Genomic DNA, 18,986 nt, shown 5'->3' with positions numbered 1-18,986 from the left:
GCTTGTTATATCTCGGCTATAAATACACCATGCAAGAAAAGTAATGTGCTTGTTTAGACAAAGGTCATCATTACTTTGGCCCTGCCCTTTTCACATTAGCCACAGAGAGACGCTGTAGCACGACCTCCGTGTTCACATCTTCATCTTTTAATTCATGGGCCTTTGTTTGAAAAGCTATACTGAGGTTCCAGTCAAGAGTTGCAGAATCCAGTGAAGGATCTATGGTTTTAAAAGCAGTCCTCAGGTCCTCTGCATTCACCGTCCTATGTTAATGGCATACAAAACAGGACAGAGGTACAGAATAATTACAATTATGCTAATCTAAACTTAAAAATATGTGTAAACTGTGGGTCTACTCTGAGATTTGTAATAAGTACAATTTTGAAAACAATAGATCATAAACTCTCACCCTTTCCCTTCAAGTTGTACCCTCAGTTCATTGATGTATTGAAGTCTTTCAGCAGTAGCCTGGCTTTTCACTAGACTTAGGAATTGTTTGTGCTTTCCATCTGTGTCCTGGAGTGGAAACAAGATCTAAGTATCAGTTGGGAATAATTTTGTGTCAGAAGTCAAATAAGATGACACTGCTTCACAGTATAAATTGTTTAATACATAACAGATTCTTCTTCATGTATTCATACAAAAGTTTGGAACTGACCTCTGTGTAAAGTGTCTGATAAGCTATAGGTGCACCATTACTCTTAAGCTCTGTCTGAGCCACCGTCAACAGCTCCTGTATGTGCTGATCTGACTTAAGTGGGAAAGCCTTCTTCAATGCTTCACTAAAAATGTGCATTTTACAATAGTCAGATGTCATCTTAAAACATTATTATAAATATATTTAAGCCAGATGGTTACATTTTTCAAAGAATGAGTTGTTTTGCTTCCCCAAATTCTGAAACAGTCAGTGATCCACATTCTGTTATGTCACTTCGAATTAAAACCTTGAGCAAGTGAGATTGCAGTTGTGTCTGTCCATGATAGATACTCTCATCCACCTGCCACGACATTACACTCATCAACATACACAGCAAATATATTAAGGCATTACAATATATATTATAAAATGTGGCGGCTCGTGACTGCTCTTCCGAGGGGCGCAATTTCAAAATATGTGTTCGGAGTGTCATGTGTGTTGCTCATGTTTTCAAAATATGTGTTTGTTGCATCATGTGAATCACGTGATTTGTCAGAAAAAGTGCCTGCTGCACACGTGTCAAACCGTTTATGATAAAAGACACGCTCACATTCACAAAATACTCGCAAGCCACTTCCTTAACAGTAAACTCTGATTACGCATGAAATTATGCGAGGATCTGGCAAACACGAGCGTCTCTTTTATCATAAACCCTTTAGGGCCCTTATTTTGACAAGACAAGTGATGCACATGGGTTCACTCGACACGCAGAAGACATAGACAGTTGTCACAAGATGCTTTTGTATAGCCTTAGATTAAGCACAAACCTTCCCAGTCAGGATATCGTTGAAAAGACAAATGAGATCATCATTGAGGTTGTTGTTGATTTTTTCCATTAAGCTGTAAGCCCACTCTCCTGCATTTTCCTTGTACTGATCCACAAGATAGTTGTGAAAAAACACCTTCAGGTCTACGCAGTCGTCATTCTTTATTAAAGAAAAAGGTACATAGAAATATGATTATTAATACAACAAAAGCACTAACTATTGAATGCTGTCCTTCACTGACATGTTAAGGAGGATAAGGGTACGGTATACCTTCTCATTCTCTGCAGTTTTGGCTTTCCAGATATCCTTTATAACTTTAACCACATCAGCTTTCTTGAGCTTAAGATTTTTAAACTTCCCCTCATAACGTAGAAAAATGGGGACGTAATTGGAGAAGCCCTGTTAAAACAATCTGAATTTGACACACTGTACAAACATTGATGCTATAACAACAAGCATATTGTAAATTTTAAAAGGTTGGTTTAAAGCTATTTCATGCATTTTGACTTATTAACATTGTTAAGAGTTGGATTCCTCATGCTAAACATAAGTGTCAAAAAAGCAGTTGGACATATGAGAGAGTATTTCTGTGCCGAATGCACTTCGCCACTTCGAACAAGTTTCGGAAAGTGTTTTTCGAACATTAAAAATGTATACAGTATGTAACAATCTCGCTTCATTTCTTTTATGGGCAATTTACAATGGAATAGCGCATGCACACACCAACCAAGAACTGACACGAAAACAGTGTCACCAAAGAAGTGTGCTGTTGTTTGTGAGGGAAATTTAAGCTTGTTTAGCTTACCAAAGAACCCAACCACATGGAATCAATGGATATAGTTTGTTTATCCGGGGTAGCAGCGGAGTTGTGCAAGTGTGTTTATTTAAAGCTGCATTTCTTTGAATTGGGGCGGTCCCAACCACGTCATGAGTCACAGATGGTAAGCAAAACTGCACCAAATGTCTGGTTTGTTTGCAATCGGCGCGTAAGTGCATATAATGTAAATGACACGAACATGTAGTCAATCATAAGTTACCCAGTATATAGTTTTGATAATAAGCTCTTTATTCAGAAAGAATCGGTACAAGCTGATGTGTCTTTTATAAATCCGATAAAACTAAAGACTCCTTTTTATAGGTACTCAACATGAGACAAGCAGAAACAGCATGTGTTATGTGAGCTTCAAGTATAAATTCTGAAAAATTTGAACATACAAATTGGTACTGATTTATTTGTTATAAACACTTACGAGTCCGAGGAAAAATTCATCCTGTCTATTCATCTGCTGCAGCAAAATCTCCAACTTATTTTGACTAGATTGACCTTCAAAGAGTTTTCCACAGCGCTCATTGCCCCCAAGAATGTCTATAACACATATTAAACAAGATCACCTTTAACATCTGTTCAAGTGGGCGACATAGGGGCCAGTCACACCAAAAGCGTTTATGGCAGTTGCAGGCGCCTTTTTTGAATGATATTCTATGCCGAGCGCCTTGCGGGTTTTTGCCGCCTTTTTGAAAGAACGCTGAGAGCGGAGAAGCGCCCGACGTCATTCGCGTCTTTCCATTGTCCAATCGAATGAGGGGAGAGGCGGGCCTTACGTTGTGGTGAGGGAAGTTTACCGTTGCGTTGAAGAACCGGACTCCACTCGCTCACTCTCTCCTGCGTGTTTGTGCACCTCTCATCCTCAAACAAGGTCAGAGCAAGCGCCCTTTTTTTAAAGTTTCTGCTAATATGACAGTTAACAGCAGTTAAGAGCGCTCACGGTTCAATATTTGATTGACAAGACAGCTGACTCGGTAGTTGCTTAGCAATATGAAAAGCCGCGTTGCACTGCTCTTTTTTTTTTAAAGGCAGTGCGTCGCGCCTTGCGTTTGCAAGCGTTTAAATCGCTTTTGGTGTGGCTGGCCCCATAGACAATAGAAAAATCTACTGATACCTGAACAATGTTCCCATTTTGGTCTGGGAGTTAAAGTGCGTTGTAGTATGGCCTGATTAGAATGTAGCACTTCTGACTGTTAAAAACAATAATGTTCAATAAGCAAATACATGCAAACTGTCCATCCGAGTTTAATATTTATTTATTTATTATTGTAGCCTCCTCTGCATATCCACCTGCCGATGAACTTCAAGTAGCGTGTCATATTCGGACTTCATCTGATCGAAGTCTGCCTGTAAGCTCTCCAGCTGTAACAAAGATAGAAGTTAAAATTTTTACATGGAGTTCTTAGGGTTTTATTGGGTTGGCCTACACACTATATTGATACATATGAGTCATTCTTTTAGATGTGCTAGTTTAAACAATGTCATCTTACCTGTATTATATCTGACATTAGCAATTTTGACAAGGGAAACTGGAGTGAATAAGCATTTCTTCATACCTTCCCCAGAGTTTCCTCATAGAGACGATTAAGGTTCTCCCAGTCTCGTCGTGGAATCACATCACCATATTCTGCTTGCATGCGGTTAAGCTCAACTTGGGCTTTAGTAAGGTCCTCTCTACATACCTGCAAAGCCATCTTTACCAACACAGGATCTTCAGATTCCATATCTGAGAGGAACAAGCAAACTTTGACACCCTGCCTCAATAATATCACCTTCTCCTCACTACTGAACCTCACTCTACCTTAGAGGACATTGTATAATTCAAGATTTCCCCCAATATAATTGATAACTGAAAACATACGAAATTAAACCTCGGCAGAATCCTCCACTGTTGCTAATATTCAATATACTCTCATGTCTCATAGATGTCTCGTTTGTACTCCTAACACATGTTTGTAAGTTGAATAATCTCTGGAAATGTATATTATACAAATATTTTATATATGAATTATACAGTACATATACACATACATTAAACAAAATATAAATGAATTTAACATTACTTACAAAATCAAGCAAACACTTTTTCATTTTCAGAAATAAAGGAATCAACCACTGATAATCCTAACCTTCCTTTGTGTCACCGTGTTCAGTATCTTGGGTAGAGTGCATCATGCTGTATTTAGTTATGAGCAGCTTTCGTGCATCACGCTCATCCCTGTATAACTCATACTGGATAGCTAAATCCTCTTTTAGACGATCAACCTGTTGAAGACATAACATACAGTTGAAAACTTTAAGTGTATAGAATACATTTACTCAAAGCAAGCCACCCAGATCTCCACATCATTCAAATACAATGTAGCATCTCAACAATAAAACCATAGCTCCACCTGAATCTGCAGGGCACACTGTTGTCCCCTCGAACTCTCAATGATTCGCTGCAAACGCTGACACTCTTGTTTCAGAGCTCTGATCTCATCCCTCTCCTGTATCATCAGATCAAGAACCCCTTTCTCACATTGTTCTGTGACCAGCACCAGCTTCGCTCGCAGCGGTAGCAGATCCCTGATTTGTTCACGAAGGCATGCTGCAGGGGATATCAATATACCTCTACTATGGGTTATATAAGTGAAGGTTTGTAAAAGTTACCAAATTAGGGGAATTTGCAAGAAAACAACCAAAACCAAACCTGTTGATGTGGTTATACTGACATGGTATGAAAATTTTGCATTTCTTTAACAAAATGTGTGCAACTATGGTTCCTTTTTTAATACAGTACTTATTTATTGACAAGAAACTAGAAGTGTTTTTTGAGGAAAACATTGCAGGATTTTTCTCATTTTAATGGACTTTAATAGACACCAACAATCAACACTTAACTCAACACGCAACAGTTTTCTTCAAAGGACTATAGTTTCAAAGGACCACAAACAATCCCAAACGAGGCACAAGTGTCTTATCTAGCAAAACGATTGTCATTTTTGACAAGAAAAATAACAAATATACACTTTTAAAGCACAACTTGCCCCCACGCAATATATCATGACGTCAAGAGGTCACAGAAGACGAACGCGAAACTCCGCCCCAGTGTTTATAAGTGTGTTGAAAGAGGACCGTTCCTACGTTGTTGTATGTCAACTGATCCTAATTAATGTCTTTGTGTCAGTTTATTGTTTACAATTGTCCGCAAATGTGCGTTTTATATATGTAACACTCCCTACGTCACTACTCATTTAAGTCAGGTCGCGCTGTACCGGACCCAGACGAAAAGCTGTGGTCCAAAAGAGCATATTTTTTATTTTTCTTGTTAAAAATGTCAATCGTTTCGCTAAATAAGACCTTTATGCCTCGTTTGGGATCGTTTATAAACTCCGTTGAAAAAAACTGTTACGTGTTGAGTTAAGTGTTAATTGTTGGTGTCTATTAAAGTCCATCAAAATGAGAAAAATCCCGCAATGCCCCCCTCAAAAAACACAATTTCCTCTCGACTGAACAAAGAAAGACATCAACATTTTGGACGACATGGTGGTGAGTAAATTATCTGGATTTTTCTTTTAAGAAAATGGAATATTCCTTTAAGAGGTTAGGGATGTGGGTTGAGAGCACAAATGTTCCCTTCCACAAACATTAAAAAAATGTGTACAAACCTAATGTGATGTCATACTCCCTTTTGATGGCTGAAAAAATAGGCTTATATGTTTTGAACTCTTCTATTAAATGCCCAAAGACCTCCTGGTAAACCTTTACAGCACAGGGAAATAGGCAGCAACATTATTTATTATTCTCAATAAAATTATTGATAAAGAAGACAATATAAATATATATATATAATTAAATTTCATTATAAACTATGAAATACTTTTTGAAATACTCTAACCATACATCCATTTACTCGTGGACCAAAAAAACCCATTGTGTGGTTATAACCTGAAGTTTGAGCTCCTGAATTTTCGGGTCGTGTGTGTCTAAAGCTTCTAATTCTTTCTTGAGGTAGCACTCCAGTTGCTCCAAGAAATTAGGCCTGGTAAGAGATCTGAGGTATTTCATGTAGTCATTAGAACCAAGACACAGTTATGCAGAAAAAATGGAAAAGATATACTTAGATGACAACTAAACCACAGAAATCTTTTATGTACTGCATTGCTGTAATAAACACTGCAGTCCTATTTTACTGTATGTGCTGAACTCGTCATACCCATGAGCAGGCAAGGTTAAATGTTGAACTGATGTTTCTCCAAATTTCGTCTGAAAATAATTAGAGTGATACAGCATTATTTAGCAGGAAATATCTAAAATTTATGAAAAAGCAAAGTACATGCTGTTAATTTAAAGTCACATTAGTATTTTATCCATTTGCCCCTTTATTTTTGTTATTTATTATTTCTTGTATTAATCGTGGATTTATTTATGGTGACACATTTATAATTGGCCAAATATTAGCACAAGGCTGCTAGGGCTGGATATTTTGATGCCTATCAAGTCAGATATTTTTATGTTTTTACTGTCTTTGTTTCATCTGTTAAGAACTTAGAAATCAAATTCATAACCAACTTACTTTCATAAACTTTGACATGGCAATTCCACTGATAATTTGTTTCTGATGAGTTCCTCTGCTTTGTCTTTCATCATTAGATGGAAAGTGTGATGACGACCTTTCAGAGAAACACACAGTTCATTTGCAAAGCAGTGGCATTTGTGTAGATAAAATTTAGTGCCAAGCAATGTCCTGATACTTCATTGAAAATAATCTAAATACTACTTAAACAAAACACTACTAAGTTTTGTATCATTATAATTCACATTCAGAATTTAGGACACTGAAACGTTAAATAAAATTGTCCAACGTTAAAAAAACACCACAAATCTTACAACAAAGGACTGCTTAAGCTTACAGCTAAAAGATGATTAAAAAGAAACATACAGAAATCTACACATAGATTTATTTTAATTCATTCAGTAATAGGCTACATGAGGACTTTGATACTACTGACTTCGGCTGGATTGCAGTATTCTTAGTTTAGTGTACTAATTAGCATAAGCTATTCTAAAACAGCCGTATAGCTTGCCTTTCAGAGTGTGACAGCGGTGGCAGCTGTAGTGCTTTCTGTACCGACATTTTGATTATTCTTACTATATTACATCGTAAACTTAGCGTCCGTCTGACTGAATCTTCAACAGCGTGGTATTGTTGTTGTTTGAGTTGCGGTTGCCATGGTATCGCAGGACCTTGAAAAAGACCTCCAGTTTGTAGGTGTCCACAGCGTGCCTCTCTGAAAAAAAGCCGAAAAGCCGTCTAAAAATTAAATGTGTGATAAGAAACCTAGTAATATATGTAAATAGAAACATGTATGTTATTTATAAAATATTCAAAGTGTTTTATATTGTAAAATGTTTCGTGGATGGTAGCGGTGGTCGTTTATTTCTTCATGGCAAAAATTAAATGGCTAACGCTACAGTGCAGAGGCTTATTGTTTTTCTAAACGCATATGTTTTTAGAGAGTAGAAAGGTTCCCAAGGGTGCTTAACTTGTTGAACAAAACGTTGATCAATCAGTGTGGACGTGATCTGGTATTAACCTCATGTCACTGATTATGAACTGTGATGTTAAACGCCTATCTATCCGCATAGGTCAAAATGTATTTTTAAAAGAAAATAAATCCCGTTAATTATTAACAAGTGGGATTATTTAAATAATAACATAATGCATTTTCTTTAGTTATGCACGAACTCAGTCGTGGGATATGGCTTAAATGAAATATGTTATATAAAGAGCAAAGAGTGATACAACTGTTTTTAATTATAGCAAACATGTAATGACATGAAGTTTCGGCACACGTTTAAATAAATAGCTAACGTTAACTATAAAAACGCCAATACCTGATTAAAATAATAGCTCATGGCGTTTAACAATGTTTATGGGGTTGTGTTAAAAACAACAAAATCTTAGACTTCGTTTCACAGCCCTATTTTCTTTCCGACGAACAAAAATTCTATTATTTATGGGTCATGTAGTTAATGGCACTTCCCTCATGTCATCAGTGTGCACTGCGCAGGGCTTTGTGCTCAACTACAGTACCCACACGTCACTGTAGAGCGGCTGCTTATCCGGGGGATATCTCACCGCTGCTGCTGTTTCTCCTTAGTCTAGCGCTCTCTCCTTTTTAGCGGATTGGCACAACAGGGTAGGATTACTAGCAGGAATAAAAACATAACTAAAAATGGCAGAGCTTGGAGCGGGGAGCCTGCTAACAGGAGATCCTGCTTTTAATTATCAAGAGCATGAGCTAAACGAACGTTTGAAGCGGCTGTACCCGGCCGTGAATGAGGAAGAGACCCCCTTACCCCGATCGTGGAGCCCCAAGGATAAGTACAGCTACATCGGGCTCTCACAGAATAATCTGCGGGTGCATTACAAAGGTATACAGATGTGACACACACGCTACAACATTGCTGAGCTGTCAGCTCCTAGGCCTTGACAATCCCGGTGGTGATGGGTGTTGTGGTTAGCTGCACTCCACAATCTAGTTTGAACTGCTTTTGCTTTGTTGTTTAGAAGGAAAGAGGGATGTCCAAATGGGTTGACATTTAGCAAACAATGTCAGAATTCGGCTAGCGAGAGTAGCCTAGGACGGCTAGAGAGCCCATCGCGTCAGTCCTTCTTTTGGACACATACCTCTCTACCCATTGCAATCCCGAGGACATAAAGTGTTTTTTCGGGTTTGCCAAGCGTATTGTTTGAACTGACATGATTCTCTTTCGGGGAATTAGTCGATGCTGTTGTTAGCTAGCCACAGCAAGGCAGTAAAGGCAGCTAACCAGCTACACCATTGCAATCGCATAGTTTACACCGCATTGCATAAGCGTATTTGTTATCCGCTATATAGAGATCGGTGATTAATAGGGCACGAGCAGCTACACTGTAATGAAAACAAAAACGCTGGAAATGTACTTTAGTATTTTTGTGTGTGCATTAGAGACATGCGTATTTTGGTTGATTTTGGACTACGTAAAATGTCACGTCTAATAAATCGCATTATAATAATCCGAATTCCACAGCGCTGTGTAAACAGTTTTTGCGTTTCTCAAGACCCAGCCATTGCGTCAGGAAGACTCTGAATTTATCCAGCGCAGTTTAACTTCTGTCTACATGCCCCCCCCAACAATATTTAAAGCCCCCAACTCATAATTTCTCTCTGATAAATATTGTAGAGCTTGGCATAACTAGAAATATGTATATTTGTTATAAAAAATAACCAAACATGGTTGTTTTAGTTTATTTTAATGCTTGTTTTGTCTTATTTTAAATAATTTTAAGTCATCTTAAGGACCTTTTGGATGTTTGTTGAGGCCTTTTATTGGGGCCCAGACCCCTGTTTAAACACTGTACCAAGGGTTCCCAAACTTTTTCATTTTCTGAACCCACTAGAATCTATCCCAAGACCCACAAACTTTAAATATGTGTAATTGTTATACCAAAATATTTTATAATAGGAGATCAAAACTATTGAAGCTACTAGTACTACTAGAAATGTTTTGTCTCTCATTCACCTAATGCCCAACTGACTTTGCACAACCCACCTTATTTACATTTTTACATTTGCATTTATGCATTTGGCAGACACTTATCCATAGTTGACAGTGCATTACAAGCTATAAATATTATTGGTTTGTGTGTTTCCTGGGCAGAAACCACTGATCTATATAAATGACTGGATTGTGCGTGACGTCACAATTGTGAAGCCACCGCGCCGCCTTATTGGTAAATTTTATTGGTATGTGTCTTCCCTGGGCACAAACCACTGATCTATATAAATGACTGGATTGTGCATGACGTCACAACTGTGAAGCCACCACGCCGCCATATTGGTATGCCCACGCATTATATTAAATCAATGGACGTTATCAGATTTTAATGATAAAACATCATTTTACTAGTCTCGGTTTTTATATCTGGAGTCTCCCTGTACAATGGCCCTGATATGTCACTAGACATTAAGAAATCATTTTCATTTTAAATACTTATATCACTCACAACAGTGGTCTGGCCAGGATATTGTCATTTAAAAAGTGGAGTTGCAGCCCTCAACTGATGTTGATGTTGTCATTTTGTGTATTGGCCACCAGTGGGGTGATTGCAGTACCAGTTTTAGCCACAAGTTTTGTGATTGCAATACCAGTTTTGGCCACAATCCTACATACTGTTCCTTTAAAGACAAACGTGCTCATTCTAAAAATCTAAATAAATAAGCATGCTTTGTACCGTATGTGCATGCAATAATTTGCAGGTTTTGTAATTATGTTATCTTTACAGGTTACCTTGACTTATTCAGAGAAATAACGCTGATCATGTTAGCCTGGTTAGCCAGACCTACATCAAGATGTAAGGTCTGGCAACTCTTCACACAAACGGCTCAATGCAAGGGGCGGGATATAAGGTTGTCCCTCAAAATGCCTCTGTACGCAATAGGATAGCGCTATGACCAATCAGAGCAACGAAGAAGGTGACGTATGAGTCCCCTGCGTTTCCCCACCAGTGGAGCTAATTGGTATATCAAACTTTTACCGTAACCAGTCGGCAAAACTCCAAACAAATCTTTCTTGCTTAAAAAGGACTTCAGTAGGGTTATTTGCTCTTCTCTCAAAGAAAAACATAAGTCCTCCAGAGTCCTCCAGAGTCGCGGCCAAAGCCGCTTCAAAAGAAAGCTGTTCGCCAGTAGCAGCAGCCATTCTTTGTTTTCAAGTAGGAACCGTCGCAGGCAGCTCTGTCGTCATCATGTTAAGCCCGCCCCAGAGACGCTACACACGATGTGATTGGCCTGACCAAATTTTGGTTTTTGGAGCTGTTAAGTGTATTGTGAGTGCCTAGACTAAACCCTGGCAGCAAATATATTTTGCGGCCGCTAGGGTGCGTCTAGATTTCTAGGCTATGATCATGTAGCTTAATGTCAAAAAACGTTATTTATACCCGTGTCATTAACAGAATGCAGCAGACGCATGCTGCATCCGAAACCGCCTACTTCCATATTATATAGTAGGCGAAAAGCAGTAGGCGAGGCGAGTAGCATGTCCGAATACGTAGTATTCCAAAAACAGTATGCGAAAAGTACCTGGATGACCTACTACTTCCGGATAGATTTTGAAGCGTGCATACGATGGACACGTCACTATCCCATGTTGCCCCAGGAGCGGAGTTATACAGAAGAAAGGCGAAAGCAGCGACGTGGCCGTTTCCGCACTGGTATGACATGACGTGATGACGACGTATATCACGTGATGTATCAACATGGGGGGTGTAGTTTGTCCGAATCGCATTCATACTACTAGGGTTCATACTATACAGTAACTACTGTTTTAACAGTCAGTAAGTAAGTACTTCTTCTCATTCAGTACCTACTGAACAGTATGCGGTTTCGGACGCAGCCACACTCACCTTAAAGTTTTTTATAAATCCCTTATCCTGCCCGATTAAAACATAAACATTGCAAATAAAACCAGAAGTAACAATTAATTTACGTACACATATCCTAAAAATTAATCTTGTGTGACTGATACATTGTACACCGGATGAATTTAGATCACGATTTTGAATGTAAGTCAATGACACCCTCTGCCGTTTGGGAATACCAAGATGGCTGCTTGAACTCTGCGCTGACTTCACCGCACGCTGTTACGTTAAGCGTTCTATGCGCAATCCAGTCATTTATATAGTTCAGTGCATCAAACCCACAACCTTTTGTGCAACTAACCCAAGGATCTACCACTGAGCTGCAGGAACCACAAGTTGTAAAGTAAATGTAAAGTTGTCTGTGCAGCTACTATAACAACTAAACAAACTCTTTTTTTAAGCACCTACGTGAAACCATTAGGCCTGTAAAAAGACTTTATTGTGTTGTCAGAACAACATACACTATGGCTTAGTTTGGGCACAGTTGCAGTGAATGGTTACTCTGAAGGCACCTGCTTCTGATTAGATGTGTGTGTGTCAGTGGGCCTGTTGTGTATTGTGTAATGTAACATTAGGATAGTGACCGTTTGAGGGTCACTGGTGTGACGACTGTAATTGTTTGTTTATTGTCCTACATCTTGTGCTGTTTCACACATGGCAGCTGTCAGATACATTTTACGATTGTGTCAATGCTTGGGCCCAGTGGGGACTTTAATATTTATTGTTATACTTTAGTTTATCACCTTTAACTCAGTATTGAACAATTGCACATTATTTGGTAATGTACACTGCTTTGTGTCTGTGCGGAAAATTGTACCTCATTAGCAAAGATCTTCTTTCAAGGCATGGGTATGTTTTCCACTTCTTATAGTGGTTGATGTTAGCCATGCATTTTGTTTTAAGAACTGTATAAGATTTGGGTAGAGTCAGGTGATACTGATATTGATTTCTTTTGGTTTTCAAGGATTTCTGTGTTTGGATTAAGAAGGGTGTTATGTACTGTTAACTTACTGGTCAATATGTCCATGAAACAAGATTGCAGGGTTAAGTCTTGATGAAACAAATAAATACGGTAATTCTTGTGACCCAGTTTGTGAAATTTATGCTAAAGTCTCATAATTATGAGATTAGGAGCATCAACGTTTGATTTCAATCATGGATTTCACATTGATTTTTCTGTATCAAGGTTATGTTTTCACAAAACGTTCTTTTCATGATTTTATGATTTTATCTAGAAAATAGTAAATAATAAAAAAAAGACGTTGGCACTGGCAGGGTGAGGGTCACATTTTGTACCAGCATATTTGAAGCAGCTTTACTTGATGAATTATTTAATCTGTGATCTGTTTCTCTTATGATGTCCATCATGACTGTTCACTTATTATCCACTTTAGTTGTTTTTGTTCCTTAGGCAAACTCTGTAATGTAATGTTCAAAGAAAATACGTGCAAAGCATGTTATGTTACGTCATGTTAATTTTGCCTTATTTTTAAAGTTGCAAAGAGTTAGTCTGTCTTGGCCTGATAAAACAAGGTGAAAATACCCGAGAGGCATCCTCTATCTGTGTTTCCAGTATGAACCTCATTTTATTCTCTCACCATAATGGAGCCACTGGCCCCTTAAAGGGATAGTTCACCCAAAAATGAAAATAATGTCATTAATGACTCACCCTCATGTCGTTCCGAACTCGTAAGACCTCTGTTAATCTTCAGAACACAGTTTAAGATGTTTTATATTTAGTCCGAGAGCTTGTTGACCCTTCATTGAAAATCTATGCACGGTATTCTGTCCATGTCCAGAAGGATAATAAAAACATAATCAAAGTAGTCCATGTGACATCAGTGGGTCAGTTAGAATGTGTTAAAGCATCGAAAATACATTGTGGTCCAACAATAACAAAAATTACGACTTTATTCAGCATTCAGTCTTCTCTTCCGCGTCTGTTGTGAAGCACTTGGCGAGACTAAAGTCACGTGACTACAGTGACGCGGATGACGTGTTATCTGGTGCCCCCCAGCTATTTTTTTTGTGCGCCCGGGCTTCGTTTACAGTCTGAGGGAGACACGCTGTAAGTTTGGAAAAAAACTGCGCAAACATGTCTGAGAATAACACGTCACTGCAGTCACATGACTCTCTTAATTTTTGGGTGAACTATCCCTTTAATAAAGAAAGTAAGTGTGTTTTCCGGAGTCTTTGTTTCGGAACCAAGTGTGTTTTCTCCCTTGGTTTGGTTCGTTTAGGCATATGTATAGGTCATAGTAAAAATTTTGTCCCGTCAAAATTTTGATTTCTACTTAAAATAATGAAGTATTAACCGCAGTTACCAAAAAGCCACACAATAGTCCCACAAAGCTGCTGTGTGTCCATCCTAATAGACAACTTTGATCACAATCACAGAAAATAAACAGATGCTCTCTCCACCAATTAAAGAGAGTTAATAGAGTTTACTCACATGTGACTTGTATAAACAAAGTCTGGTCCACATCTACACGTCTGAAAACACCCTTAATTAACTTTTGTTGCATTTCACAAATGCAGACATTGAACTACATTATGACACCACCTTTTGTAAGAACTAAGAAGCTTAAGGCAAATAAATAATGCAATCAAATAAATAGATGCAAATAAAGAACAGATTACTTAAGATTTTTGCTATGTCGTATTTTGGATATCATTGCTGTTAGTTTTAAGCTCTATGCTGTAATGTTTGCCTGTGAAGGGCTTTTGCCTGTCTGAGGAACCAATCACGCATGATTACTCAGTGTGATGACATCACCAGATTGTGTTTGTTTCCCCCAGTTTCTCTGCAGCTTTAAAGCTAACACAACACCTTTCAATCTTCTTTCTGTCTTTGTTCTTTCATATTGTAGCTGTTTTGTCTGCTTGGCTATTATGGGTGTCAGCTGTAGCTTTGTACTGCTTGCTTGTTTCCCTTACGTGTTTTGACAGACCCTTCGGGTCCATATTAAATCAAAATGGAAGGTTTTGGCTTTTAGTGTAAGTATGTTAGTATTAAAGAAACAGTTTACCTTAAAATGATAATGTTATTATAAATCACTTACCCTTGTGTCGTTCTAAACCACCAAGTCCTCCGATTGTCTTCGGAACACATTTTTAGATATTTTTGATGAATGTTAGTTTTCATCTATACAAAACATTCTCATAATTTTACCATGGAATATGTATATGACTCTAATTTAATCACTAAAGTAATCCAAATTTCAAATCCAAAGTAAGCCATTATCCCATTTTTGATAGCGGTGGCTTTTAGTGGCTTTTGCATCTGAGTTCCTCATATGTCTCTTCTGAAGTGAAATACGATACATTTGTGAAAGAAAACAACTAATATTTTGAGCATATATTTACCAAAATTGAAATGTAAACAAACTGATCTGATTGATGTCCAAAACATGGCAGCATGTTGAGTTTCATTGGTGACCAGTTGTCATATGTTCCGTCACAAGAACCAATGAGATTTGAAGTTATTGAAGTGCTACAATGTTTGAATGTATTGCTCAGCTTTGCTTATTTACATTTCGGGTTTGTGCTTTTGTATGAGCTTTCAGAGCTTTGCCATTTTGAGTATAAGAACATAACATGATGCCATTTTAGTTCAAAATAATTTGAATGGAAGTCATATACATCTGAGATTGCATGAGAATGAGTAAATTATGACAGAATCTCCATCTTGCAGTTGATGGAGATTTGTGGGATGCACACCCAGGGCACAAAGCTCTCGTTCCACCACATCCCAAAGATGCTCTATTGGGTTGAGATCTGGTGACTGTTGGGGCCTTTTTAGTACAGTGAACTCATTGTCATGTTCAAGAAACCAATTTGAAATGATTCGAGCTTTGTGATATGGTGCATTATCCTGCTGGAAGTAGCCATCCGAGGATGGGTACATGGTGGTCATAAAGGGATGGACATGGTCAGAACCAATGCTCAGGAAGGCCGTGGTATTTAAACAATGCCCAATTGGCACTAAGGTGCCTAAAGTGTACCAAGAAAACATCCCCCACACCATTACACCACCATCACCAGCCTGCACAGTGGTAACAAGGCATGATGGATCCATAGTCTGTTTACTCTAATTTCTGATTCTACCATCTGAATGTCTCAACAGAAATCGAGACTCATCAGACCAGGCAACATTTTTGGTGAGCTCATGCAAATTGTAGCCTTTTTTTCCCTGTTTGTAGTGGAGATGAGTGGTACCCGGTGGGGTCTTCTGCTGTTGTAGCCCATCCGCCTCAAGGTTGTGCGTGTTGTAGCTTCACAAATGCTTTGCTGCATACCTCGGTTGTAACGAGTGGTTATTTCAGTCAAAGTTGCTCTTCTATCAGCTTGAATCAGTCGGCCCATTCTCCTCTGAACTTTAGCATCAACAAGGCATTTTCGCCCACAGGACTGCCGCATACTGGATGTTTTTTCCTTTTCACACCATTCTTTGTAAACCCTAGAAATGGTTGTGCTTGAAAATCTCAGTAACTAAGCAGATTGTGAAGATTCTCAGACCGGCCCGTCTGGCACCAACAACCATGCCACGCTCAAAATTGTTTAAATCACCTTTCTTTTCCATTCTGACATTCAGTTTGGAGTTCAGGAGATTGTCTTGACCAGGATCCCACCCCTAAATGCATTGAAGCAACTGCCATGTAATTGGTTGATTAGATAATTGCATTAATGAGAAATTGAACAGGTGTTCCTAAAAATCCTTTAGGTGAATGTATATACAGTATGTAAAATGTATATAAGGTAATCTTTAAATCACCACATCCATAAATATACAGTGCCCAGACAGGATAATACCTGCAATATAAAACATCATAAGGTTTCATACAGTATATGCAAAATTTCTTGATTTTCTCCAGATAAAATATGACCTGAACATGCCGTGACAGTTTTCAAGCGATTAACCCTTGGGTCAAGAAGATAAGCGGCACATTCATGCCCTACAGGGTTACCCAGATTATAGTTCGCTCCTATTACAAACCGAGGCGAAAAACTCTTTACATAAATAAACCTGTGCTAATGCAAAACATACCATAAAATAATGTCCTACCTACACAGGGTTAGAGCATTGCTGTGTAACATACCAACCCTGTAATTATGCACTACAGAGGATGACTTTGTATAAAAGCTGTGTGTGTCTGTGTTGCTTTGTGCATTAAACATGTTCGGAGGGAGAAAGACAAGGAGCTAAAGAGGGCGAGAGTCACCTAGGGTCGTCTCACTCTTCTCGGCTCCTAGAATGGTGTGGTCATGGTATGATGTATAAATAGATTTGAGTGTGTGAGCAGGGGGCGGGGAGGAGCATCTGCACATATGTGCATTTGTAGTTAGTTTGTGTGCATGTCTGTGTGTAGGAGTAAAAAGATAGTCAGGGATTTGCACATACAGGGTCGTTTACTTTGGTCATGTCGTGTGAGCTGGGGATATAAATAGATATTTTTTGCCTTGCTTATTATGAATGCTTGTCTGGGCTTGGCAGGCAAGCCTATTGTGGCTTGGTAGCAGGACTTGGGATGCTATAAATAAAGGTGATTAATATTATTACTGTAATCAGAGATGATGATGATGATGATGATGATGATGAATGTATAAGCTTGTTATTCTTTATGACTGTGGGAATAAGGATTTTTTTTGACACATGCATGCTTAAAATCACACTAACACATCATAATTGGTTGTTAGTGTGTTATGCACTCAAACTTGTGGGTTGAGACACAAAACCAAATGTACACAGAAAACTATATATACGTATACAGACAAGTTAAACATGAAGGTTTAGCAGTGGAGCTTGAGTCAATTATTTGCTTGGTAGGTACGTTTGGCCCCACAGAATTGAACACTGTGTGTCTATTAATGTGTCAGGTGTTCGCAACCTGCACGAAACTGGATTAGGAAATTGGAGCACATTGGCGTGGTATATGTAGGCTTAGACAGCAATGACACTCTATATTCTCATATTTTTACAAGCTAGAATGTGACTTGTCAAACCGTTGAACAGATAAAAGAGTGTTGTAAAGGCCTAATGTTTACACATATGAATAGCTTTCCTACAGTTATCTCTGCACAAGAACTGGACTAGATGATGTCTTTTTAATCATTGGCAATATAACACTGTCACCTAGGGCTGTAATAATTGTCATGACCACCACCACGGTGGTGCAGTGCGACCTACGGTAGGTAGTGTGCATGTCACAATATATGAAAAATATGAAGAACAATCTTGCCCAGCGATATGTCTTCAAGTTCGTGTGAGCGCAAACGGCCAGCAGACTCTGAGTTGGCGCGCTATTTGCAAGGGGATGCAACTGATATCAGTAATGACCCACTGGCTTGGGGGCGGAACAATGAGGCAAGATATTCTCTCATTGTCAAGGTTGTTCAAGTGCTACATTAAACGCCGATAGGTGGCGGTATGATAACGGTATGATCTCGTGCACATATGCTCAATTAATTTTAATCAAAAGGGCTTTTGATATTGGGAACCTTGGTGGATCTCATGAGTTGCAATATCTACAATTCTTTGATGAATAAGCTGAATACGGGGAGCTTCACATTTTCGCGTCTAAAACCAAGTGGAAAACATGACTCACCCCTCTTTTCCTTTTTTCCAAGCACTTGTGCGTTTCAGGGTGTCTGTCATGGATAAGTAACCTAAGCATTGCTTGAGGTTGTGAAGACCGTTGGAAAAAGAAATCATCGCCTATCCCTACTGAAAAATCCAGCAAAGACCAGCATAAGCTGATAGCTGGTTTAAAGTGGCAGTAGCTGGTCTAAGCTGGTCCTCCCAGCATGTCAAAGCTGGTGGCAAAGTCCAGCTAGACCATCTTAAAAAGTGACCAAAACACAGCTGGACCAGCTTTCTACACCAGCAATACCAGCTAAAACCAAGGGGGGAGACCAGCTAAAACAGGACCTTAGCTGGATTTTACAGTAGGGAACACGTTGCACGTTTTTTAAGCGACAAAATCGCATCTACTGCGCCTAGTTTGCCGCTTTAACAGTTTGAATGCATTCGCGAGTGTAGAGCGGAGTAGACCCGTGGAAAAAGCAAGCATTTGACACGCGTCAGAGGCAAATCCACTTCTTGTGGGAGGGGCAAGTGCTATGCGGTTGTCTGTTTGCAAGATGGCTGATGTTGATTGTGCATTTATCAAGAGAGTTACCGGTTTGTATTTGGTCACCTTACTATAGGGGGAAAATAAACGGCGCGGGTCGATAAACGTCACGTGACTC

The 18,986-nt window shown here is 38.9% G+C and overlaps 2 protein-coding genes across 2 annotated transcripts in view; one reads left to right on the top strand and one right to left on the bottom strand.

Moving 5' to 3' along the window:
- Positions 1-70: 70 nt before the first annotated feature.
- tsnaxip1 (translin-associated factor X interacting protein 1) lies at positions 71-7,940 on the bottom strand. The gene is made up of 18 exons (XM_073853591.1): positions 7,820-7,940; positions 7,360-7,563; positions 6,849-6,945; positions 6,489-6,538; positions 6,221-6,326; positions 5,941-6,034; positions 4,684-4,880; positions 4,420-4,555; positions 3,847-4,016; positions 3,581-3,652; positions 3,405-3,483; positions 2,715-2,830; positions 1,735-1,863; positions 1,465-1,623; positions 890-998; positions 659-783; positions 410-516; positions 71-263 (listed from the first exon to the last, which is right to left on the bottom strand). The coding sequence occupies exons 2-18, from the start codon at positions 7,407-7,409 to the stop codon at positions 71-73; spliced, it is 1,989 nt and encodes a 662-aa protein (XP_073709692.1). The 5' UTR covers positions 7,410-7,563; positions 7,820-7,940.
- An 83-nt stretch (positions 7,941-8,023) lies between these two features.
- Positions 8,024-18,986, top strand: part of ranbp10 (RAN binding protein 10) — a 38,002-nt gene continuing 27,039 nt past the window's right edge. The window contains exon 1 of the mRNA XM_055173579.2: positions 8,024-8,710. Within this exon, the coding sequence (XP_055029554.1) occupies positions 8,512-8,710 (199 nt within the window). The 5' untranslated portion in view covers positions 8,024-8,511. The remainder of the gene's footprint in view (positions 8,711-18,986) is intronic.

This window comes from Misgurnus anguillicaudatus, chromosome 15 (assembly GCF_027580225.2).
Source record: "Misgurnus anguillicaudatus chromosome 15, ASM2758022v2, whole genome shotgun sequence".
Taxonomy (NCBI): Eukaryota; Metazoa; Chordata; class Actinopteri; order Cypriniformes; family Cobitidae; genus Misgurnus; species Misgurnus anguillicaudatus.
The sequence above is the reverse complement of the archived record's forward strand: the minus strand, read 5'-3'. Positions and strand labels throughout refer to the sequence as shown.

What these genes read in the sequence shown, in the direction of transcription:
- tsnaxip1 (XM_073853591.1), bottom strand. Translation starts at nt 7,409, where the DNA reads ATGTCGGTACAGAAAGCACTACAGCTGCCACCGCTGTCACACTCTGAA. An exon ending in GGAGTATGACATCACATTAG is followed by an intron (nt 4,881 to 5,940) that starts GTTTGTACACAT and finishes TATCCCCTGCAG; the next exon opens with CATGCCTTCGTGAACAAATC. An exon ending in ACTGACTGTTTCAGAATTTG is followed by an intron (nt 784 to 889) that starts GGGAAGCAAAAC and finishes TGCACATTTTTA; the next exon opens with GTGAAGCATTGAAGAAGGCT.